Source organism: Dendrobium catenatum, unplaced genomic scaffold (genome assembly GCF_001605985.2).
Source record: "Dendrobium catenatum unplaced genomic scaffold, ASM160598v2 fragScaff_scaffold_627, whole genome shotgun sequence".
Lineage (NCBI taxonomy): Eukaryota > Viridiplantae > Streptophyta > Magnoliopsida > Asparagales > Orchidaceae > Dendrobium > Dendrobium catenatum.
Genome location: NW_021319089.1, coordinates 1,777,714 through 1,804,254, shown reverse-complemented (window position 1 = coordinate 1,804,254; position 26,541 = coordinate 1,777,714). Strand labels below are relative to the sequence as shown.

General features: G+C 34.8%; 3 protein-coding genes across 13 annotated transcripts in view; 2 read left to right on the top strand and 1 right to left on the bottom strand.

Annotated features, from left to right (window-relative positions):
* Window positions 1–3,577, top strand: part of LOC110100995 — a 43,508-nt gene extending 39,931 nt beyond the window's left edge. Inside the window, exons 8-11 of one of the 9 annotated variants that reach the window (XR_003700951.1) lie at window positions 1,781–1,886; window positions 2,824–2,892; window positions 3,130–3,193; window positions 3,429–3,577. The gene's annotated coding sequence lies outside the window, so the exon portion shown is untranslated. Of the gene's footprint in view, window positions 1–1,780; window positions 3,194–3,428 lie in introns of all 9 variants that reach the window. The other 8 variants (XR_003700952.1, XR_003700950.1, XR_003700949.1 and 5 more) reach the window with 8 other exon arrangements.
* Window positions 3,578–9,899: 6,322 nt separating this feature from the next.
* LOC110096150 (zinc finger CCCH domain-containing protein 14) lies at window positions 9,900–12,144 on the top strand. The gene is made up of 2 exons (XM_020821930.2): window positions 9,900–11,634; window positions 11,748–12,144. Exons 1-2 carry the CDS (start codon window positions 11,161–11,163, stop codon window positions 12,006–12,008), a joined length of 735 nt encoding a protein of 244 aa, XP_020677589.1. The 5' UTR covers window positions 9,900–11,160; the 3' UTR covers window positions 12,009–12,144.
* A 2,574-nt stretch (window positions 12,145–14,718) lies between these two features.
* LOC110096152 (nodulation receptor kinase) lies at window positions 14,719–24,635 on the bottom strand. 3 transcript variants are annotated; one of them, XM_020821933.2, is made up of 15 exons: window positions 24,276–24,632; window positions 23,446–23,968; window positions 22,853–23,337; window positions 21,090–21,240; window positions 20,720–20,791; window positions 20,558–20,629; window positions 20,258–20,332; window positions 19,999–20,165; window positions 19,506–19,735; window positions 18,849–18,975; window positions 18,703–18,771; window positions 18,245–18,434; window positions 17,099–17,231; window positions 15,262–15,599; window positions 14,719–15,054 (listed from the first exon to the last, which is right to left on the bottom strand). In XM_020821933.2, the coding sequence occupies exons 1-15, from the start codon at window positions 24,352–24,354 to the stop codon at window positions 15,048–15,050; spliced, it is 2,718 nt and encodes a 905-aa protein (XP_020677592.1). In that variant the 5' UTR covers window positions 24,355–24,632; the 3' UTR covers window positions 14,719–15,047. The 3 variants fall into 3 exon arrangements, with proteins under 3 accessions (XP_020677592.1, XP_020677593.1, XP_020677596.1); XM_020821934.2 differs by having other exon boundaries at window positions 19,999–20,162; window positions 24,276–24,631; XM_020821937.2 differs by lacking the exons at window positions 14,719–15,054; window positions 15,262–15,599 and having other exon boundaries at window positions 17,098–17,231; window positions 18,235–18,434; window positions 24,276–24,635.
* Window positions 24,636–26,541: the final 1,906 nt, after the last annotated feature.

The following is a 26,541-nucleotide window of genomic DNA, read 5'->3' as shown; positions in this document are numbered from 1 at the left end:
TTGTTAAGTGCTAAAAAATTTGTGTTGACCGATAGAGGGATTGTTTAATTTCTTAGTTTTATAACATGACTATATATGATGTCTCCTCTTGCTTTGGAATTTTTATTATGTACGGACACCTGACGTAGCTCTACATCCGAACGCCAATAAAATGTCACAACGTGCTCTTACTTTTTACCGCGCAGCCCGACGACCCGACCCCGAACGGACACCCGGTATTGCTATGTTTGTGTATTTCTAGGTATTGCTTGGTATTGCTAGGTATTACTCGGTATTGCTAGGTATTGCTTGACAATAACAAGAAATACCGCTCTGTCAAGACTAATACCTAGTAATACCGAGTAGGCGAGTAATACCTAGCAATACCGAGCAATACTGAGCAATACCCCAGTTTTGCTAGGTATTGCTCGGTATTGGTTTTGACAGAATGATATTTCTCGTTATCGAGCAATACCGAGCAAAACCTAGCAATGTCATGGTCTGTACAAATCAGCTAACACATAGCAATATTGGGTTCCGGTCCAGGTCGGGTCGTCGGCCCGCGCAGTAAAGAGTAGGAGCACGTGGCGACATTTTATTGGCGTCCGAATGTAGAGCTACGTCAGGTGTCCGGACCTAATAAAAATTCCTTTGCGTAGATATAGACCTAAAAGTATTGAATCATGTAAATTTTTGTATTTTTATTCTTGTGGTTGATTTATATTTTTGCATTTATCTTATTCATGAGATTGTGTAGATTCTTATTTAGAGACTTGCACATATTATTTATTATTTTGGTGAAATAAATTTTTGCAAAGTGGTAGTTTGCAATCTTGCTTGATCTTTCCAGTATACAATAGTGATTGTTAATTTGTTATTACTTCGGAAATAATAATCAAATGATATTTATTTGATTGCAGAAGAAAATATTAGTTCAATTTGTGCATAGCTCAGTGAGGAATGATATTCATTTTTAATTATATTATGTAGTTAATCTCATTAATGTTATTATCATAATTAAATAATTAATAAAATTTTTAATTACATACAATTTAATTAATTCATATAAATAAAAGAGTGCCCTTCCGTGTGATTTTTTTTATTCTCACTAAATAGTTGGTTATTATTAAAATTATTTCTTTTCTCTTTTTAAAATAAATAAAAGTATAAAACCCCGTCTATATAATTCCCCACCATAGCTGGCGGGCGTGGAGAAACCCCAAAGCCTCGTGGATCTTCTCCGCCTTCTTCCTCTTCGTGCTTCTGCTTTTCTACGAAACCTTCTCTGCCGAAAGCTCCACGGATCTCCGCCTTGCCGTCCTCGTCGATGATTTCTCCGTTAGATCCTCTCATTCCCTCTTCTTCAACTCCCTCTACTTCCGGGTGTACGATCTCGACTTTCTCCCCGCCGATGAATAAGGTTTCCCTCCTGCGATATGGACATTTCATCTACGATGGAGCCGTAATCTTCTCTCCCTCTGTTCAGCGTAAATTCCTAGTAAGTTGGCGGGTACATTTCGTTTTGATTATTTATTTTTCCGATCTAGGCTGAGATCTGTTTGGGTCGTTAGGTTTCGGGGGTTCTTTGGACCAGGCCGCGTTGCTAGACTTCGTGGATGCAGGGCACGGTCTGATACTTTCTGCGGATTCTTTCGCGTCAGATTTGATCGAGGGTCGTCGCAGAGGAATCTGGCGTTTATTTTGGTGACGCGAGTGCGAGTTTTTTTGTTTTTTGGCGCGGGGGATGGGGTTTTTTGTTGCTTATTGATTTATGGTTGATTGACGTCGTTTCCTGATTCAGGATCCGAAGGCCGCTGCTATCGATCAAACTGGATATGCTGTTTCCGAGATAGATAGCTGATGATTTCTTGCAATCTGATGTTATTTTGGGGGAGAAGAAGATAGAGGTGAGTTTATTTGCTTTCCTTTCCTTTTTAATTGTTTCGTCATCTGAGCTGTAGTTATCTTGCCTTTAGAGTTTCCATACTAGATTGTTTCATCATCTGAGCTGCAGTTATCTTATCTTTAATGTTTCCATACAAGATTGTTTGCTGTATTTTTTTTAGCTTTGTTCTGGTTCATGGAGGTTTCATTGTCAGGGGTTTGTGAAGAGATGATATGTGCGTTTTCACAGCTTATGCATATTATAGTTCTTGTTGGTGCTTCATATGTTGAAAATATTCGAAGGAGCCATTCATTCATTTTCTTTTGTCTCTAGGTCTGAGTCACGCATTTCTGAATCAATTAAACCAATTTTAAAGTTGAACAGGCATTTGAAAGGAATCATGCCAATCTTCACGAATAAATTGGGATCTGTGTTTTAAGTGCATCTCATATTTGGCCATCTATGACCATATTATAGTTGGAAAAAAATAGTTTATTGATTTTACCATGGGATTTTAAGATTAGAATGATAGATTACAGCTATTTGTATCTCATAGTTGATTGCTGTACTTTAATGTGGGAAATACTTTCCGATGAAAGCAATTTTTACATAAAAACTTGGTTTGATTATTTATAAAAATTGGAAAGATTTCTTATATGAGCTGATTAATGAACAAAGTAATATTGTGTTCTAATTTATAAAAATTGGAAAGATTTCTTATAACAGCTTTAAATGAAGTAAATTTCTTGAATTCATAAATTCAATTTAGTACACAGCTCATCTTGGCCTGTTGGTTGAGAGCATAGGCTTCCAACTAAGAGATCTTGAGTTCGAGTCTTTGTGCATGTGTTGTGTGTACGACTTTTGCTTATATAGTTAGATATGCTCACTTTTGATTGCTTTTGGAACCAAACTACTAATAAGCCTCCAGCCCAACACTTACGATTAGCATATTGAAGGGCCGAAAGAGTAGTTTGGTGGAGTAGCATATTGAAGGGCCAGATATTTATGGTGTCTTCCAGTTTAAGGTAGAGTATCAGAAACTTGGTTACATAAGCTAAATTTGATTATGCTGAATTTTTTGGCAATTAAATTTATTTTAAATTAGTATAATATTCGAGCTTGCTAATTCAGTATGTATTATGTTTATCTTAAAATATATTTAATGGCCGAAAAATCTATCGTGATCAAATTTAGGTCTTGTATCCGATCCTTTTAAAGTTTCAGTTTAATAAATTTTTCTTCAATAAAACTTTGGCTTTCAGATGAATATGAGAGATCTATCCCAGCTACCTGTCCCTACTACGGAGCCTCAGTATACTTTCAACTGTAAGTGTGCTTCTAAGTTCATCTTCTCATATTTTTTATTCATAAACTGAACCCGCATCTGATCACTTTTATTATTATATTCAAGCGAAACCTAGATTCTGAGAAGCCGCAGTTTATTTTTCATCACCAAAATTAGTGTCTGATAAACTCCGGATGAAATATTTTATATTCAACAAACGATAATACTGAACAGCTTCTTCCTACTTGCTGATGGCTTGTTTCTTCATATTTACAGCAAATTGATTGCACTTTTTGCCCAAGTGGAAAATGTGTCAAAAGGTAGCTTTCCAATATAGCATTAGATGAAGAGCGGTTGAGCAGCTCTTAACTTGAGGAGCTCTTTTTATTTTGTGTTGAAAATGTTTCTCAAGGAACTTTCAAGAAGTTTAGGAGTGTAAATTTTAGTCCAAATTTTATAAAGAAACAAGGTAATGATTAAAATTAGTAGGAGCATATATTAAAAAATATTAATTAATAGCGTATTTCAGAATATGTCTAATTCTTTGGCAGAGTGAGAAGGGGGAGAGAGAGAGAGGTGAGAGAAAAGAAGAGAGGTGACAACGTCACAATGGCGAGAGGAGAGAGATGGCAACGGAGATCAAGTAGAAGGGGAGAGAGAGGGGCGAGAGAATTTTAATAATAAATTTTACATTTTTAAATTTATGTGTTTTTATAATAAAACATTATTTTAATATTTAAATAATTTAAAATACTAATTTAATATTTATTTGTTATTTAAAATCTAAATTTAAATATTTAATTTAATATTTAAAATAATATAATCAATTATTTAATTTATATTATATTTATTTTAAAAATATAAACCTAAAACTTATAAGTTATTTTAAATTAATATTTAAATTCTCTCTTTTCTCCCCTTTTTTTCTCCGCTGCTATCTCTCTCTTCGTTTCTTTTCTCTTTATTGCTTAGGGAAATATGCCAAATTAAATGGTGTATTCTCAGTGCATTAAATAATTAGGTTTATTCTGAAATACACCATTTAATTAGCATATTTTCTCCTAATTAATTATTTTTTTTGAATCTATGCTCCTAATTTTGATCATTACCTTGCTTTTTTATAAAATTTGGCCTAAATTTTATGCCCTAGCTTTTTTATTAGTATTATTAGCTTTCCCTATTATAAAACGAGCAGAGGCATGTCGTATTAAAAAGGAAAATGTTGTAGCGCAAAGACATTTTGAAGAACTAATATAAAATAGAATTGTTTTGTTTTGAATGAGTTGTTTTGCTTTGATTGTGTTGTGTGGGAGGATGCAAGCAGATTTCCTTTGCTATGACTATTAGCGATTTCCAAATAGATATAGGAATGATAACGGCAACTAGACTTCATATTGAATATCTTGTGATACTTGATATTGATAGAAATTATTCAAAATAATTTAAAATGGAGTGTAACGAACTCTCGATTATTGGTGCTTAAGAGTACGTTTAACAATTACAATCCTATGCAGGCATAGCTAAATATACTTAATTGTGGTAGAGGTTGAATTATCTGGTTTTTAAAATGAAAAAGAAAATATAATTTTGAAACAAATTTATTTTACTCTATAATTTTTAAATACAATTGCATCACTCCTAATTGATAAACATCTAAATTTGTGAATAGGTTTTAATTTCATTAAATTTATTTTATATCTTAATCTAAATTTTCTCCGTTGATAATTGCATTAATAATAATTGTGAGGGATTTGAAACTTTAAATATAATGATGGAACTCAATTTTTCAGTTATTGTAAAAATTGTTTCTTTTAAAAATATGTTTAATGTTGTTAAATATATATAATTTTAAATTTAAGCCTAATAGCATATTTTCAACTCTGATTAGCTGGCCGGAACAATTGCTTACTCCATATCTTGACCACTCTAAAATTATCAATCTCTTAAATGCCTTTTACAATAATTTTTTAAAAAAAGTGATAGTACCATCCAAAGAAATATATATGGAATTTCATATCCACCAACCGGTCGAGCTATTTTCGCAAGCAAAATAATATCGATCAATATTAGAGTAGAGAAATATCAACAATGGTACACTCTGTATTTCATACATAATGAAATGTCTCACGTGAGAGATTAATCTCATAATTGCAGATATTTAAGCCCTTCTATCAGAGCTTTCATAAAACCAATTTTTAAACCACGTGCATTTTCTATTTCGATCTCCCAAAATCATCTTATATTTATTTCCTGAACAATATTTTAGGAATTGTTTTCATCCGATTTATTCTTTTGCTAACCGCTTTTTCTACCACGTATATTTTCATCATATTACACAGCTCATCTTTTACTTGAGAACTTTGACTATCAATGAAGATGTCTTAAATTTAAATATTACATATGATGTGTGTATAAATTTAAATATTACATATGATGTGATTAGATTACAGAAATGCTGAAATTACTTCAATAAAAAATAGACATATTTTGCTTGGATGATGATCCAGCCATAAAACAGAGCTTCAACCACGTTATTTAACTAGCAAGGCATGAGAGAGGAGAGGGAGAGAGCAAGAAAATCCAAGCATCAATGAAGAAACAAATGTGAAGCATGGACTCCCTTTGGTGTGAGGAATTCAGAAGAAAGTACGTAAAAAGAAATGATGGATGAATTAAAATGAATTTTATTTACCCCACTAGTCTTTTGATTGAGGAGAAACTGAACAGTTATTTGTTATTTTTCATTAAGGGTTGGTCGTGAATTGTTAAAAAAAAACAAAGTATTTCCCAAAAATTCTCAAGTAAAATTTTAATTTTTCTATTAATTATATTTTGATCGTTGGAACTCTTGGTATAAATTATGAACTAAAATGTACTCTAATACTAAAGTATCTTTAAAAAATGACGATATTATTTTTCTCATATATTTCAATTTGATTCATGTTGTTTGTTAAAGCTAAATTATTTTGACTACTTATTGAAAGCATTTACAAAGCAATTGCTTCCTAAATAATGTTTGCGGAAAATATTTTGCCTGAGAATATTTTGATACATTTTTTTTTTTTTATCAAATGAACTTCATAGTGCTTTGGTTTATATTAAAATTAATGCATAAATCCCTTATCTCATGAATCATGATGCATTTTATAGGCCTTAAATTCGTGCTAAGATTAATACAGTTCAAGAATGAACACTTATAGAGGACATAAGTATGCTTCACAAGCAAAGGACATGCCACATGAGCTCATCCTACACAATCTATTCCAGGAACGAACTCATGCAAACTAGCTCAGGAGACTCACCCTAAAATTGAGATTCAAGCAAAAAATGAAAGACCATGCGAAAAACCCATCATGCACAACAGGTATCATGTATAGTATGTATTGAGACATGCATATTATTCATGTACTTCTTACCCTTTAATATTTTATATAGCTTTTCATGTTGCTCTAGAATCACTATAAATTAAGGTTGAAGAGGCATCTTTTGGATCTTTTGATACCTGGAAATTTTTTAGCACTAGTGCTTTTAGCTTTCTTGCCTTAAACAATTTTCACACTCACTCCTAATTCTCAAGAATTTGATCTTTAATAGAACACAATGGAGAAAAAGAATTCATGTAGCCGACCTCACGTAATGGGATAAAGACTTGATGTTGTTGTTGTTGTTGTACCCCTAATTCTCAGGTTCTCATCTAAGAGGGGGCTTATTAGAACAAATGGATGTTATTTACGGACAAATTTGACTCCAATGATATTGAGATTAGATCAAATGAAACTCTTGAGTGCAGGACAATATTGGAATTTATAAGATAAAAAATACAAAGAGCAACGAGGAAGTTTGAAATATCCAGACCTAGCTTGCTACCAACCCGTCGAGGTTTATGATGAGGAATATCTATATACAAAGAATGCCACCCTCGGATTGACCAAATTGCTCATTCAATACAACGATGAGAGAAGTATTAACACGCACCAAGCTGATTGGAGAGAGACCACGACGCAAAGAGAAATGCGACGGCTATCTACTCACCCACATCAGCATCATTGCTGGCAAAAAGATTTTGTATAATCTTTTAAAATAGCTTTTTACAAACACCTATTATTTTTTGTTTGATTTGATTGTTAAAGGATCCATTTGAATATTAGTCATAATTTTGACTTTCTATTTTGGGTTATTGATTTGATTTTTGCTTTTATAAAAATGATAAAATCAGAAAATGAAATTACACTAAATTTTTAAACCCTAAATCAATTAAAGCCCATAAATTATAAATAATTAAATGACACAGTTTTTCATGAATATTACTTCACATGCTAAAGTTATTAATTTACCATAAATTACTTATTATCTTTCTTAATACATACTAGTTAAGCTAATTTAATTCAGTTTATTGTTCAAATTAAATGATATTTTAGTTCATAAAATATCGAACAAAATTAATAGAACTAATGTTTGTTTTGGCTTAGTTTGATTTAAAAAATAATTTGAATCATTCGAGTTTTTAATATTTTATAATCAAAATCAGTGATTAAATTAATTTGTAAATTAAATCATTCAGATCGATGAAATACAAGAACTGAAGGCTTGCATCATAGCATCTTATGAAAAAAAAAAAAAAAAAATTGTTCATAGGCTCAGTCCATCAGTCCATTAGGCAGTCAGTAAAGGTTCCCAAAACCTCTAGAAAAGCTAAGCCAAAAGCGAGCCTGAATCACCCAATGGCAGAATCATCCAATCAATCCCCCTCTTAAGGACATCAGGCCAGCTGCCATCTAAACACTCCATTGCAATGGTTCAGCCAATCAAATAAGTACACTTGTCCAATCAATAAAGCTATTTAAATCAACCAAGCGCTATCTCGTCCGAGAAAAGAAATTGCATTCCGTTGCTCCAATGATGGAAATTTTCTTTTCCCTAACTTTTTGATTTCATCCGGATTCATTGATATTTTCGTCTTTTTCAACTAGGATTATGGTTGAACTAGGGGAAAGAGAAGACGATTGACAGGCTGAGAGTACTTTTTTTTTTTACATTAAGATCAATTAAGACAATCTCGCACACACATCATATACATAAAATTCAAACCCAAAACCTTTTAGTTGATATTGAAAACTCCTTGTATGAATTAAGATAAGCTGATGGCTGAGAGTACTTGACACATTGAGAACAATGAATACAACTCTCGCTAGCTGGTTTGTTAATTGAGAGTTTTGACTATCAATCAACATGTCTTGAATTTAAAACATATATTATGTGTATGAATTTATCTTAATTGATCCTAAATGTTCAGAAAATAAAAAAAAAAAACACAGAGTTCAACAAGCCTACCGCTGACTACGAATTCTCCAACCCCATTTTCCAAACATCCAAAAAGTTTCATAATAGAACTGACTGATGATCGGATCAATTTCGGTTGAATTAATTTTCTTTTCTACAACTGATTAGCATTGAAGTTTATGAGATGCCTTAATCAGATCAGATAAGCCACCCTAATTATAACTAAACTTGACTCCGAGACTAGATCGACTTTAATAGGGATCTCGAGGCCGGTCGGATAAGCTCAAGATTTGATCGGTTTACAAAATAACAATCAAATCGAAATATAACATTTAAACTACCGCTCAGATTTGATTGATAGGCGGGATTCGAATTGGTAAACGAACAAGAATTGGTAATCGAACTACGGCCTTCGCCTTCTCCAGCAACAGGCGAAACATTCTTCAACAACCTAAGAGAAAATCACCAAACAAAAATACTCACCGCTCTCCAAGCAAATCTAGATCTCATCTCGCCCCTGGAATTGACCCTTGAGAATAGGGAGAAAAGCAGAGCATATCGTCTCCCCGTCGCCAGAAACATCATCCTAACACTCATAAATTATGTCGTCCGAAATTTTCCATACCCTTTGTCATTCACAGCAACTTAAACCGACAACATATCATAAATTGATAAACCTCAATCCCCAACAAGTAGCGTCAGATCCATCAACGATCTCAAATCCCGATAGCATAAACATCTAATAATGGTTGTCCCAAAAAAAAAAAAAAAAAACATCTAATAATGGAGGGATTTGAGATTTTCGCTTGATTGATGAGCGATTGCTTACCTCAGATAGCTGTAGGGAGAGACATTGATGCTTTTCATACCATTGAATGCATTTGCCAAAGACAAGGCCGACCGGAACAAGGAGTGAGATCGACGTTTTCCGGCCGAGAACCGCCAACTTACTGGCGGAAATTGTCATAATCCTCGATCGCCGTCATTGTCTAAGGGAAAAACAGAGAGATGGGGGAAGAGAGAGAGATGAAAAAAAAGGAAGGGAAGGAAGGAGTCGCTAGTGAAAGGCGAAGTAGCGGAGATATTTGTTGAGGCATAATCACATTCGAAGTATTTAAAGACGCTCATCAGTAGGTTTTAGGGCCAAATCCCGAAAGTTTTAAGCAAATTACTTTTTTGTCCTTTCAACGCAATAATAAATTTTAAGTAACATAATTCTTAAACCTTTACTTGCAGTCTGGCTGAGGATGCATGCGTAATAATATGATATAAATTATATATTATATGAATCGATAATTTTAATTTGAAGTGCTCACTTATTTGAAAATTATAACTTTTCTTTTGTATAAAATTTGTTGAGCTTTCGAGAGAAAATATTTAACACTTTAATTTCATATAAATACTTTAATTTTATATAAAAATTTATCACACATTAATAAATAAATTAGACAATATGCTCATAAATAATATAAGAATTTTTACATAAAAAAACTAAAAAAAAAATCAGGCCATATCCAACTAAAATAATTTCACGCATGTTAGAACCGATATATTTCTTCACAACTGAGAAAGGTATTAATACAATGTAATAGATATGACGGTGAATGACTGATTTCAGTTAAAGGATCCTTGCTGCATTGAAGTTGTTCTGAAATTTTTTTTATTATGTTTGATTGTTCTCTGTGAAGAGTAACATAAATTTTATGTCGAAGTGTTGAACTATGAAGGCACCATTGATGGCTACAAAGGCCTTTTTTGTGATGACGATCATTGAAATTATGAGTAGGATCATATGATGATGTCAAAATTTATTGGACTTAGTGCTAATGATATACATCAATCTTACAAGCAATAGCATGTATCAACTGAGCCTTATAAATGATGGTGTTTATCAATGATGTGCATCAATCTTATAGGCGAATACGTCGATGAACATTATTGTCGATGAATTGGGAGATCAACGATGTAGTTGGCTGATGACAATGGTTGAGAGATTATAGACAGATAAAAATGATTGAGATGTTATAATCAAGTGACGAAGTACATAGTATAATAACAATTGTTGGATGATAATGTTTGAGAGATTATAATCGAATGATAGACAATTTAAAAGATAGCCGAAAGTTAATGCTTTCACAATACTTAATATTTAATTTTGTCTAAAAAATAATGATATAAATGTTAGAATTGTAGTCACTCTTGTTTCTATTATAAATTAATTTAAAATTGAATAATTCAAATAATCTTTTACATTCGAATTTAAAAATAAAACATGTTAAATGTTTGAATAATAGATTGATAATTCATATTTTCCAAATATTATAAAATTTAGCCGAAAATCATATTCTGCGCGATGGCGCCAACTATAAATATGGCATAGGCCTATCCCGAAATCGATCTTCTCTCCTCCCATTCCAAAAGATCCTCCTGCCGAGTCTGCTCTCCCCCTAACAAGGAGGTAAGCTTTCCTCAGCTCTTCCGCCATGGCGGAGCTTCATTTCTACCTCAATTCTGTTGTTGTTCTTATCTCCTTCGCGCAACTATGATAGATTACGTTTCATTAAACGAATTATCCGGCATTCCTGATTGTTGATCCCTCCCGATTCTCAAAGAAACCCACGATCACTGATCTACGACCCTTGATTCATCAAATTCGTTATCTAATTCTTTAAAAACCCTTGTCCCATAATAATTTGAAGGCGGTGAATCGTCCTTGCCGTTACCAGCCATGGCCTTCTCCGCAAACTCCGGCGACCAGTTTGAGTCGCAGAAGCAATTCATGATCCTGGAACTACAGCGTCTGATCGAAAGCTATAACGATGCCTTCTGGCAGCTCCATCACACAATCCTCCATGTTGATTCTCTCAGAAAGGAGCACCTCTTGCTCTCCGCCGAAAATCTCAAACTCTTATCCCTAATCCAGGAGAAGGAGAGCTCCTCTGCTTCCCCCATCACGGAAATCCTTCCCGCCTCTTCCACCATCGTGACCGGATTCGACGGGAAGCTCCAGCCTGCGAATCTGGAGTCGGATACAGTGGAATGCATTCCAGATCCCACGCGCAACATTCTGCCGAAGTGCATCTCGATTCGCTCAGCCGGGTTTCTGGCAGGAAGACATCTATCGCCTCGCGGTAGAGGAATGAGCTCCACCCGCACTATCCAACCCCTCCGTCTGCGGCTTCCGGTTGCATCGTCGATACAGGTAAGCCAGTGTAAATCATCAATCCTCGTTCCCCTTTCTGTCCAATTGTCTAATTAGGTCACTGATGGATGTTTTACTCGGTTTTCGTGGAAAAAATTATTTTAAATCTGGAGGATAATGAGGAGGTGGAAGTGGAGGCGTATAGCCAGGGAACGACAAAGACAGAGCTGTGCAACAAATGGGGGGAGATGGGTATATGTCCATATGCGGAGCGTTGCCAGTTCGCTCACGGCTTAGAGGAACTTCGCCCTGTTATTCGGCACCCGCGGTACAAAACGCAGTTTTGCCGCATGCTCAGCAGCGGCGGTGGCTGCCCTTACGGACACCGCTGTCACTTTCGTCACGCTGCCCCGCCTGCCTACCATGGTAGCTAAAATCTCCGTCCAATCGCAAGAGAATCCCCATCATCCCTCCGCCTAAGAAACTCCTGGTTGCGGATTGTTTCGGCTTAGAACACAAGTCCAATGACTAATTCTGTTGACTGATTTTGTGTAGCTTGATATCATTTCCTTTTTCTTAGTTTCTGTTGAAAGGACTTTTAAATAAGGAACAAGCAAATTTATCTCTGTGAAACCTTTAGTTTTTGTAAAGGAGTTTTTACCTACATAACACTTAAAATTATTCTAATTACATATTAATATCTAAAATTTACTATTTACTTATCTACCACTTAAATACCTTTCCTTCCATCTAAAACACTTGTCACAGATCGCCGACGCTTTGTGGTGTAGGTGGAGACGAGGCCGCCGTCGACATCGAGAACGTGACATGAGAGTGCACAACAATGTTGGAGGTCATACCCGGTTTTGCTACAGTGGTATCTTGGCCACAAGCATTGCAAGGGAGCCTCTAGGAGGGTGAGGAATTGAAAATTGCTTTTGGGTAGAAAGGGTGGCTTAGAGTAGGGGTGTCAATATTGGACACGATCTAAAAATCTGACTCGAACTTGATCCGAAAATTTCGGATTCGTGTTAATTGGGTCGGGTTCGGGCTAAGGTTTTTGACATATTTGCAAAATCGGGTCAGGCTCGGGTTGGCCCGAAAACCCGGTAATGACCTGCTGCCCTCCCGAGGACAATCCTGAGTCCGCATGTCGCGCGTTGTGACACCTGTTGTGACGTTATCCCAATCTCGGTTCACGAGTCGCGACTGTCACTGTCTGCCCGTCGCGCAGCTACCCGCTTGCCCGCCGCAGAATTGCCCACCGCGCCGCTGCCCACCTGCCCACCGCGCCGCTGCCCGTCTGCCCACCGCGTCCCACTGCGGCGTTGCCGACTGCTTCGATTCTTGTTGTCCGCAGCTGAAGGCTAAATGTGTGCCGGCCGTTGATCCGTAGCTGACGATCAATTGCCGGTGTTTCAGTGGATAATGGGTCAAGTTGCGTTGACTTGAAGGCTAAGCGGATCGAGTTCAGGTCCGAAAAATTGACCCGTTTGCAAAAACGGGCCGGGTTCGGGCTGACCTGAATGGTGCCGAATCAGTTCCGGGTTTGACCCGAACCCGACCCGTGACCCAAAATTGACACCCCTAGCATAGAGCGATGACAGTGTAGCTAGTAATTGCATTGTGAGTTTGGAGGTGAAAGTAGCAAATGATGCAGTTGAAGTGGGAGCCAATCCGGACTTGGTGGCAACTGTCCTATTCGAATGGATACTCTTTGTTCACAAAATACAATGTTTGTTGCGTGAGACTAAAGTGGTATGCGGGAGAGGAAGAGAGAGCCAGGGCCGACGACTGGAGAGAGAGAGAGAGAATGGAGGAGAGCCAGCACTACTACGTCTACGTGGGAGTCATAGATAAGAATATCAAGTTTTTATCCCACTATATGATTGTCAGTTATATGAATCATTTTTCTTCATTGTGTTATGTTAAATATCAAATTTTTATTTAAATCTTATAAAGAAATATCATTTTAATATTTTCTAATCAAATCTTGATAAGAAAATGATTGCATAACATTACATATTTTAATATAATTTAAAATACTACGATATTAAATATTTTAGATATAGAGATTCTACGCAAAGAAGGTTCAGCTACAATTTCAGATTTTATATCCATCCATCTTTTAATTCAATCAAATCTAAATTGGCCTAACTCAGTCTGACCTCCATTAGCCACCGCGAAGAACAAAATTACTACATGTAGCTCCTCTCCTATAGGAACTTCACATTAAAAAAGGAAATTTATTTATTTATATTATTAAATAAATTTAAATGAAATGTTAAAACCACATCATATAAATGAGCAATTTTAAAATTTATTAATTTGTTTTATAAAGATGAACATTTGTTACATAATAAACAATTTACTAAATTTATTTTGATAAAATTCTTCATATGATTTATTTGTTTATTTGATATTATGTTATTTATTTATCCATTAATTTTTATACCATATCTCATGCACTTCAAGAATTATTTATATTACTATAAACATAAATATGACAAAAAAATCATACAAACTGTGAAGTATTCATATTAAATTATTTTAAACTAATATTTAAATTTCATCAAATAATGCAAATAATATCCACCTTAATTATAGAAATATTAATTAAAAATTATATGTTTAAACATTTAAGATAAAAAATAAAATTAGCTAGACTATATTACAATTCTAGCTTGATAAAAAAATCAAATAAATAAATATCAAAAAATTTGAAAATTGTAGTACAGCTTCAGCTCATTCAAAAGATAAATGAAAAGCCCTAATAAAGCTAGGTCCATTTATAGCGCAATATAATAAAATTATGATAAGCAGATCAATCTAAATAGATTTAAATCAAGTTTGGCACTGAATTTCAACAAATTCTTGAGAGGAAAAAAAAATTGCTCACCTAAATTTGATCAACATAAATTTTTTAAAATTAAATTTCTTGTATAATAAATATAATATAAATTTTAATTGATAGTCATATATTACACTCAATTTTTTTTAAAAAATTAAAAAATAATTATTATAAACACCCCTCGATTAAATTTAAGTCTTAATATTCTCACCTGAAATTTCACCTTTTTTAGGTCCTAAAAGGGAAAGAAAAACAGTGGTAAGGATAAAAATAACAATAAATAAAAAAAATCATTTCGTATCTATAAAGCAATGACTTTACCTGAAGGTGAAAAATGCACCAAATGCTGCGACAAAATGGTTGAGAAATCAGCAAAAGAAGCAACTGTACATCTTTTTTTTTCTCTATTTTTTTTAGACATTTAGACCATTTAAGGCAAACTCACACACACAACGCGTACACATAGACTCGAACCTTGAACCTCTTAGTTGGAAGCCTAAGCTCTCAACCAATAGGCCAAGAAGAGTTGTGTTTTTTTTTTCTCTACGAATGGATGAAGCATAAAGTTACTGCCTCCTTCCTCTGTCACTCCCCCAATACAAAATGAATCATGATTGATAATTTAATACCTGATTATAAACATCCAAAATTTTCCAAATAAATATAAAAATGCTTCAAAACTTCATCTTGATGACTTATATAATCATTTTAAATTTACTATGAGACGAGTATAATAAATATAATAAATAAATTAAAATAATATTCATCTCAAAATAAATCTAATAAATATAAAAATCATCCGGATGAAATTTAGATGAGGCTTCAAAGGGGCTTACCTGGGCTGGGGAGCAGCAATGATCTGACAAAATGCAGAAGGCTCAGCAGAGGAAGCCATAGCTAGAGCAGGAACTTTCCTGTCTATGGAATACTGGAAACGGTTAGAGCCTCCAAAGCTTTCTATAGACCTCATATATTCCGACGCATTATTCTCTATAATGAGAGAATCTTCGAGCTCACGAACAATGTCGACGATGTTAGGTCGGTAAGCGGAGAAGGGCTCGATGCAGGCCAATGCGGCCTCCACCACGCGCCACAGTGCCTCTGCATGATAGCTACCTTTCATCTTTGGGTCCACCATCTCATCAATCCTTTGCTCCCTAATGTAAGGCTTTGCCTGCATTTGTATGGTGTATTAGGGTGCATAAGGATATGCGGAAGTTGTAATTAGTTTACTAGAAAGGAACATTAAAGTAGTCATCATATAGTGTACATACGGCAAAATTAGAGCACGAAGTTGCAACCATGCAGGATATGAAGAGAGATTGAGGTATGCAGACTTTATTATCATGTTTACAGAGAGGCTGTTTCTATTACTCAACTTCGGATCTCTAGAATATAATAAAGATGACTTGATCATTTGCCCTGAGCTTCATCCCGAGAGATTATTCTGTGCGGACACAGCTTACCATCCAGAGACGAATCAGGTGCAGCCACGCCATCCAGTACTGAGCAGTACCGAGCCGCGGTACCGAGTAGGGGGTGACGTGGCACATTTTCATTGGGCTCTGGACGTCGTTCGGCATCCGCATAGAATAATTCATCCCTTCATCCCATAGAACCAGTCTTATAGCACTCATATTACAGCTATGTTGCACCGATACGAATACGGCGACACGGATACGGCGACACGGATACGACACGATACGGATACGGGACACGTCAATTCTTAAAAATACAGGATACGAGTACGGCGCGAACACGGCATCATAATTTATAAATCATACATAAAAATTAAGAAACCAATCAAAGCATAATATTTGAAATTACAAAAAAATGACAACAACATCATTTGTAGCCTTGTAGCTTATAATATCAAAATATAAGTATTAAATGTCTAGTGCAACAATAAAAGCATAAATATAAATTGTCTAGCACATAAAGTTTCAACTATTCAATAGAAGGAATGATATGATTAACTTCTTCAGTGGTTTGTCTTTGAACTTCTGTATCATCTTCAATAAATATCATAGCTTTTAATTCAGGCTCATCAAGTGAAAGATTAGTAATTTATAATATTCTCATATCATCAAGAGACTCAAATCCATCTCGGAAATAAGAGAACTTTGCTCGCAGCCGCGGAAGTAAATACGACGCATTTTTTTTTTTCGGATTTCTTTTTGTTTTTTCAACGGACACGTGTATCGGATACGCGTGTCCTTTTGAAATTAAATAGTATTTTAATTGGATACGTCTTTGGCGTATCCGACACGTATCGGTGGAGTATCGGAGGCGTATCCGTGTATCGGATACAACACGCCTTCATAAATAGGTGTATCGGTGCAACATAGTATTACAGGTGCAGATGAAGATATTCTTAAGGCTTTTCCTATGCTCACAAAAATATTTACAAAAAAAAAAGGACGGACAAGTTTTACAAGAGGTGATGGAAGTTAGCGTTGGAGTGGCGCCATTGTCGAAGAATGGAGAATGAAAATACTAAACAAGATTAACAAATTAAAATTTTCTTCAGTCTTTTTTTTAAGAAAATTTTCAAATCAGAGAAATAAAGGCATGTTGAAGGACCAGAGGTTACAGGGGCTACTAGAAAGCTAATGAACAAATATAGTTAACTTTGTGTAGAATAGAGAGAGTAAACAAAGTTCTTAGTCATACCCATTCAACTAAGCTCCATTCGCTATGTGGCCTATGTAAATTTAGTGGCTCTCTTCCAGTCACAATTTCTAAAAGAACCACTCCAAAGCTAAAGACATCACTTTTGGTTGATAGTTGCTGGGTCGAATAATATCTGCACAAGAAGAAAACAAATTGTTCAGCTTCTCTTTTCAACATCATTTGATAACATTTTCCATAAAATACTAAAAAATTATGCGCTAAGAAATTGAAATCTCATCATTTAAGTTATTCTAGAGTCCAACAGGTGCAGTCATATGCTAAGAATTATTTAAGAATTCATACACGATCATCCAACGTAGATAAAATATAGAGTTTTTCAAATCTGTGGCACAACAGGAAGAATGCAAATTTGATTAATTATCGTTAGCCAAATCCCAACAATTCGAGATAAATTATCAACTTCCAAAAGTTCACTTTTCCATCTTTCATATTTAGCGTGATGTAGGACATCTCAAGATTAGAGCTTCCTAATATAACAACTAATATTATAAACAAAATTGAGAATAACATATCATAAATTCTCAATTAATTGCACAACTACTTTTTTAAATAAAATAAAGAATAATTGCCTTTAAACTTAATTGATAATTGAATGATTGTAAATATTTAAGAATTTCAATAAAATTTTCAAACTAAAAAAAAGAGATCAAACGAACTAATTATCACAAAACCAAATGTCCAACACATCACTTTTTGAACAAAATCAAGAGCCCTAAACTAGTCAATAACAAATTATGTAGAAAAAAAATAGATAAGAACAACAAAAAATAGATAAGAACAACATTAATAAACTAGCACTCACAAAAATGAAAATGGAAAGAGAAATGTTCTTCAAGCCATCAGTTTTGAATTATTCTCAAATCAACTATTTATGAACTCCACAAAACCAAATCTCATGGACAACAGAAAGGAGAGAGCAAACATAAATTGAAAGAAATTCATCCATCCCTGAAGTACGCCAGAACAAAAAGAAGCTATACAAAAGCAAGCGGGAGCAATGCAAAGAAATAGGAAGAGCCGTACCACCTGCTCAATAATCAAGTAATACAACAAGAAAAAAAGCTCATGTACAATAAAATTGGATCCAAGCATATTAACCATACAAATATGAATACCTAAACTTACTCTGGATCCAAGTAACCAGCCGTTCCTCTTACTTCTAAAGAAGCACCACTATCCCCCTCTTGAGGTGCATATTTAGAAAACCCAAAGTCTGCCACCTTAGCACACATACTATGATCCAAAAGAATATTGCTAGACTTCACATCACGATGAATAATGCATCGTCCGGGAAAGGTATGCAAATATAGTAAACCTGAAAGAACATAGAAAAAAGGATAAATATGATTTTGTCTTCGGCTCTTCGCCGCTGTCTTCGTATGCTTTTTCTTCATCATCACCACCGTTATCATTACACATCGGTACAATAAGTCTAGCCCAACAAAGGGGTTGTCTTTTATATACAATTTTACGACAAGCAGTAAATTGTTCATTCTTTATAAAAGGTCGTTAAATTGTGTTCACAGAACTAATCACAAAATGAAGGAACTTTTCTGAAAGCAATAGAATAGGGCTTTTCTTGCCTCTAGCAGCACCAAGCGCAATGGAAAGTCGTGTTGGCCAGTCCAGAACTTTTCTTTTTGATGCCTCCCCTATCAATACATTAAAATTAATAGAGAAAAAGAAAATGAATGATTAACCAAAACATAGTTGACACTAAGCTGAATACCATATAGCCGCTCTTGCAAAGAACCATTAGACATGAAAGGGTATACTAGAATTTGTTGATCATTTTCACAGCAGTAGCCAAGGAGTGGGACCAAATTCTCATGCCGAAGTTTTGAAAGTAGGTTTACCTAGCAAACAAATATTTGTTAGAAAACTAAGTTTAATCTTATATTTGATTTTAATAAACAATTCATAAAAATAGACCGACAAAAAAATGAGTGAAATAACTTAAAAGTGGCAATAGCATTCAACTAAGCCAAGCTTATGTGATATCACCACAGTAGATAATCTGTGAAGGATATTGAAAAGCATCATTTTGATTATTAATGTTTTAACAAAAGAACATGATAATTTGCCACCATCTTAGAACAAGCTCCTCGTGAAGTTTGAAAAATCAATGGAAGCTTGTCATAACAATCAATCAAGGAACCTAACTCCTGGTCAATTGGCAATTAACTTATTAACAAAACAATTAGTCATAGAACAGAAACTAGACTGGAACTAGAAAGCAAAAATATAATGCATGTACATTTAGCTTGATTCAGAAACTCGTAAGACCTTACAATAATGAACAAACAAACTTTCATGCTAAAACCATAACCCGAAAAACCATTCAAACAAAAGCACAATGATTAAAATGCAATCTTTAATATTTTACCTCATTATCAAACTCACGTGTGCCCTGTACTGATGTGGCTGACCGCACCTTTACAGCAACTTCTTGACCAGGTGAAAGTGTACCACGATAAACTGTCCCAAAACCACCTTCACCAATTAATGTTTGGTAACAGCATGTTGCTTTTTTAACGTAATCAAGTGTAAAGGTCTTCACTTCAGATCCAGGATTCTTAAGAGCGTATTGGATGCTGTGGTCTATGGATCCCAAATCTGCACATTTGGATCAAAACTCAGATAAGGCTCAATCTAATGAACATACAGTGGACAAGGCTCCTGGAGCTATGTGTAACTTAGTTATAAATGTACATCTCCATGTAGTAATCATGTCTTCTCTGAGAAAGGTAAGAGTCACGCAAATTATAATGAGACTACTGACAAGAAAGTTACTGTCCAAATAATTTTTAGTGCCATCAGTAAGAAAGCCTCCATCTGTGGGGCTAAAATAAGTTTTTTAAAGAATATAGAAGACATACTCTTAGTAACTGGGTATTTCCTTTTCAAGGTTCGATGGGGACGCTTGTAAAAGCAGCTAAAAAAGATTCCCAATACAGATGTCACTGCAACACAAGCACAAGCAACACTGCCTATAACATGAATATTACTTTTTTGAGGCGTTGGAGCATTGCAGCTTCCAGAGCTGCTAGCAAAAATAAAAAATATAATAAGTAAATGATACAGAAAGCTTCCTCCCAAGACTTCAAAGATATGACAATCCCATGGTAGCTTACATACATGACAGTTAGATTTTTTCTAGTGGACAAGCTGGACGGAATATGGCTGCTCAGCTGTGGGTTGCATTCGATGGATCTAGAAGCAAAAAATAAGTATATGTTAAATGAGAAGAACAACTAAAGTTCTCTTTACCATGGTCATTCAAAAGATGAGTTATACTAGAACTGAGTTACAAATGTATGTCATGTATTAAATAATTTATCAAATTTAATAAGTGCAACTTCGAAGGCATGAAAAAAAGAAAAAAGATAGTGATATATCAAGATCTGACAGCTGAAACGATAAAAACGACAAACATACAGTGTTGACAAATTGGGAAGAGTAGCCAAGAAATCTGGAATAGGCCCAGTGAAATTATTATACTGCACATCCCTGCAGATAAGAAGTTAACAAGGATTTAAACTTGATTGCAGAAATTTCAATAAGAACAAATCAATAATTGTGTGAAAAATTAAAACATACAATTCCGTGAGTTCTGTAAGATCTCCAATAACTGCTGGAATTGCTCCTCGAAGATTCATTGATGGAAGATTTCTGAGTAATAATGCAAAATCGCACACCTAATCAATTAAATAAGTACAAGGAAATACAAAAGAAAAGAGTAGAAATGATAAAAATGTTTTGAGTACAAAAACTAAACTGTCAGAAAATGGTGGCGTAAGATTAATATGAAAACTAGAGAAATAATAATAATAATAATAATAGGGCATGGAAGTATGTTGAGGCCCTGTTGGTCTAAAAGCCACGACATGTACACATTGCGTTCACCAATTCAGTTATCGTTAGAAAAAACATAAAAGCCTGCTAGCTTCTCATGTTAAGGCAAACTTACATCTTCGTGATGACAAAGGATCCACTCTTCTCTTCACAGGACACGCCAAACCATGAAGCAGGATGGCATGGGTCGCCTTGCCAATTCCCAAAGACCTTATGCTTAGAATTTTCCACCATCAGCTCCTGCTTGAGTTTCATGACAGCATCCACTGGAGAGATTTTTGAGAACGCATTAACAACTTAACAAGAAAGAAAAGAAAATCACCGATCAAGAGTAAAAACATCAATTGATTTATCATTTCCTAGGTTGAAATAATACAAACTAATAGATGTATAATGTGTAGGTTGCATTAACTCTATTTCAAGCATAATAAGATAGAATCCCGAAAAAGTCACAAATATTTCATTGCATCTCATTAAAGCTATATGATGTACTCGTTAAACCTTTCAAGGTGGAGGTCAGTTCGATGACAATGACCTTCACCTATGATATTCTTTAAATTAAATATTCACTAACAAGTTGCGCGGAATTTGATTTATAGCTAACTTTCTGCCCTCTTACCTGTAACTGTTGTATATATATATATATATATATATATATATATATATATATAACCCCTAATTTTGTTTAAAAAATGTATGTCATGTCACTGTTATATATGATTTGATACTACTTGATGTTCAAAAATAGAGAACATCTGACAGAACCGCCAATCAAACTGGGAACACGGAGAGAATTCAACCCCATAAAAGAGAGGCCCTTATTCTTCTCTTGGATCTTTCGATTTCTTTTATTTCACCAGTTGAGGATTCTAGTTAGCTCTCGGCCTCAATTCCTACGAATTCAGTCTAATGCTAGTTAAGCACCGTGCACACCTCTTGTAACTTTTTCCACTTTTACGTTTATCTCGTTCTTCTTTCTTCCAAGGTATTCCTTTATGCAATGAGAAGAAGTCAAAAAAGATGCCATGGAATTGCTTTACCGCCTAAACTCATTGCTGTATTCATGCATAGATTACCTATCGTGGTCTCTTTATACCTCAGTGTAAAATATTTTTACTGGAGCATCTCCTTAAAAAATTCCTAGTAGGCATTTTATTGCCTAAAATAAAGATGGGAATTCTATATACCAATGCATGATGGTGAGTTTGAGCTAAGCAAATGAGACCTTATTTTGAGAAGTGACCCATAAAGTCTGAAGGTCTATAGTTTGACAACACATGCAGTCAAGTCCAAAACATCAATAGAATCACATGTCGAGATGTTGATTTGGCCTCCAACATAAACGATATTTATTTTACCTATTCAAATGATAGTGCAAGACTTGAGGCCTCTTTATCCAAACCTTCTTCTTACTCCCAATATTGCTACCATTCTCCACATTTATTATAGTGTTATTTTCACTCATGGGTAACCATCCTCATTAATCAATTCCTTGTTCTTGAAGCTTTCTATTGAACATCTCCATCATCTTGGCTATTTGTTGCTACAAAAGAGTGATCTGGCAGATGAAATAGCTCAACGCCTCTCCTCCTCATGATAAGTGTGTTTTTGACACAGAACTATGCAATGATGACATATGTGAGCATCTTTAGTTTTGTTCTCAAGGATCCATACCTTGATCAAGAGTTCAAATGATACTAGCCTAAGTTGAAGCAGCAAATGTAAAACAGTTTTGTGGTGTGAAATAAAAAGAAAAATCATATCAAGCAATTAAAAACAGTTTTTTTTTTCTCTGCAAGAGACATTATCATTATTTTGTTCTCAGAAGCCTCCTATATTACAATTCATCATGGTCACTGGAAGGTACATCATACATACCATCTCTTTGAATCGTTTCGGTTGTTCTTTGGAGCACCTTATAGATCTCATAAGCATTGCAAATGGGCCCATATTTGGCTGTTTCCTGAACTTTGACTAAAGAGAGATTTAAAAAACCATTTGATTTCACCTGAGTGGTGACTACTTTGTAGTTAGAAGAATTCTCATTGTCCAGTATATCAAAGTTTGCAATTTTTTTATCACCATTAACATATATGTCAAAGACCCTTTGCCCAGTTTGCACATTGGCATCAAGTTCGAGGAAATGAAGAATGATAAGTAATTCACCATGGTCTGTTACAAGGCCCTTTAGATTAAATATCAACTGTTCATCATCGGTGATAGCAGTCTGGAGAACTTCAAGTGGAACAGAAACATTAGCTCCGTGCAAATTTATATCAGGTGATTCCAATATCTTGCCTCTGATTAAATCTGCATCCTCATAGTGAACATGCCAAATGCGGTCAGCAAGATCTTTGGGAAACCTAATCACCAGAAGGTAAAAATGTTACATTCATTGCCTACATGTAACATTACATGAGCAAGTTAGCAAAGCCAGGATATAGCAAGATTGAGCCAAAAAGAAATTATACCGGTAATAGAGATTCTTATTTCCAAGATCAACACGAGTAACCAACTTCAGAATGGTATCAGGGTAGTCTTGAAGGTAAAAAACATCATTTAATGGTCTCAACTCTAACTTTGATATATAAGCAATACCATGCTCATTTCGAAGGCAGAAGTTTGTGTGGTCGCCATTGGCTGCAAAGATACCTTCTAATTCCAAATATTCTAACGATGAATTAATTTGAGATATAGATGTGGATCCGATTGAAAAGTTAAAGGTGGATCCAGTTACAAAATGGGGAACATAGCCATTCAAGAATGTTGCTCTCACTAGGTACTTCCGGCTTTTAATTACAGGAAGATAATAGCAGAAACTTTTAGAATCACTCTCATCAAAAACACGGGCAATTTTATAGTCATTTCCAGAGAAGGCAGAAAAGTTCTCGCATCTCCCAACACTATGAAATAAATAGTTATCCGATGTCCATGTTAAGTTAGTTCCTTGATCAGTAAAATTTGATGCTGCACAACACTGAATGCTAACAAAACCTGCACAGCCAATCACAATTTAATCAAAAAGCAACATAATAACGTAAATTTTTAGTATGGTACCAACTTCAGGAAGCAGGCTTTCAGCTACAAATGCCTGAACGAGGAAAATAAAATGAAAGAAAAAGAATTCAATTTCTCGGTTTCTGCACGGCTGCATTGAGACGACTCTTCCAATTCGCTAATCGACCAAGATCAACAAATTTACACCCTAAATCAATTCATCAATTCACAGAACCCCAATCCCCATTCAATGACCAAAAAATCAAGTCAAAGAGAAAATGATGAAGAAACCGCCACCGATTACCTTCCTGTCCACAAACCCGACGAAGAAGGGAAAATAGGAGGGGGATTCCGATCGCGATCGCGATCACTCTCATGTTCATGCTATCTACGGTGTTGATGCAGCCAGTGCCGAACCATGTTACCTCCTCTAATTGACCTCAGGAAGACTCCCGATGTTCCATCCCCATTTCGCCACCCATCGCCGGCGACTTAAGTGGGTCACCGTCACCGGCCACCGCCGAAGATCGCCGGCGAGGTCTTGAAGTCTACTTCTCCTAGTATTCCTTTTGAAGAAAGCCTCAGGGAAGCTTCTGACGTTGGTGTTTACTTCCCATAATTATACTACGAGCAGAAGGTAGCAAGTAAGCTCTAAGCCAAGAAGAAGTCCAAATGACTGCAATGGGTGTGACATGTCAAGGGTTTACAAATACATCCACCAATTTTATAAATTTACAGGGGTTGCCTATATAACATATATTTAACTCTTAAATTTTATTATTTATAAAATATAACACTATATTAAATTAAATTGATTATATTTGATTGATTTGATTTAGCTATTAAATTACCGTTTCGATTATTAGTTGTAATTTTTTTGTTAATTAAATTTTAATTTTTTTAATACATATTGTATAAATTATTTATACTATATAGGCTGATTTCATGATTGTTGCATGCTAGAATATACGCAGCGATAGAGTTTAATTTCTACGTCTTAGCGTAGTACGGATATCCAGCTCACACACAGAGAATATAAGATTTTTTACGTGGAAAACCCTGGAATGGGAAAAAACCATAGAGTCTAGCCCAGTTGAAAAGATTCCACTATAATTTAAATTGAGTACAGTCGTCTGAGTCGCCCTATCAAATTACAAATGTAAATTGTATGGTTAAAGTTTAGTATCAAATCCGGCGTCACTTGGAAGTTCGGGCCTTAGGTGGTGGTCAGGCAGAAGCCTTTGCCTCAAGTAGTGGTCCGACGGAGCTCAGAGCCTCAAGTGGTGGTCCGACTGAGCTCAGAGCCTCAAGTGGTGGTCCGGCGGAAGCGAGGGCCTCAAGTGATGGTTCGACGAAGGTGAGAGCCTGAGGTGGTGGTCCTAATTTTAATTTCAAAAGTTTTCAACTTGATTTTGCATCGAGATTCATGCCCGATCAAGATAATTTTTTGATGACGTATCGATGATAAATACTGTTTGTAGGATATTTCAGGGTTTCCATGACAGATTGATTAGACAATAAAACGAATGCTGGTTTGCAATTTATTTTTCTTATTTTCTCTACAAATTAATGTATGCTGAAATTATGATTACTTATCCTAGGAAGTCAACAATAGACAAATTACTTATGAAATAGCTAAAAAACAAGATTCAAAGCATTACCAAGAGGCTCTGTCTTGTTTTATTTGTATTTTTTTTGTATTAAAAATGCCAAATTATTCTAAAAGAGACGAGGAAAAAAATCAAGCTCTTTGCCTCTTAAGAATCTTGGGCAGATGGAGGAATATATTAACATTTTTTTTAGCATGATATATTTCTGAAATTGAAATTCTTTTCGGGCTTACCTGCAAATTTGTCTAACCAGGATATTTTTTATTTAATTTTAGAGAGAGTTATCTTTGTATCATAAATTTTTTATTTATTTCTATATTTAATATTTATTTATTTATTTATATAATATTTAAGAGTATTAATATTATATAAAAAATATATAATTTAATGATTTATACATAAATGCTTTGATGCTCAAATCAAAGCTCGAAGTAAGACAAATCTGTTAAAGAAAAAATTTTAAGTTCGTCTACAAAATAATTTCCTAACATTCTCCAAACCTCTAAAAAGGTTAGCATTTATCTTAACATTTTCCAAACCTCTAAAGGGATATATTTGTTTGGAACCTTAGCATCTCTTAACACTGCTTAACACCAAATTGTACCCACCAACTTAAAAATAAAAAATAATAATAATATATCACTATAAATGGATTTTTAATTGATATTCAAGAAAAAAAAGCCTACCCGAAACGATATGATTTTCTCAAGTCTCTTGAAGGCTCCGATCTTGACCGAAATCCCACACTCGTTGATTTGAACTAGAAATTTTCATGTGCCAAAGCCAAATTTTTTTGTATTGACACCCCTAATTCCATGCGAGCTTTTTACTTGATCCTAATTACTCTTCAATAATGGGCTACTCCTTCCTCACGCCCCTCGACATCGGCACACATTGATAATGTTAACCTTCTTCCTCTCTTCTTTCTCCCTCATTGTGGTTTTGATCAACCTCTTAGCC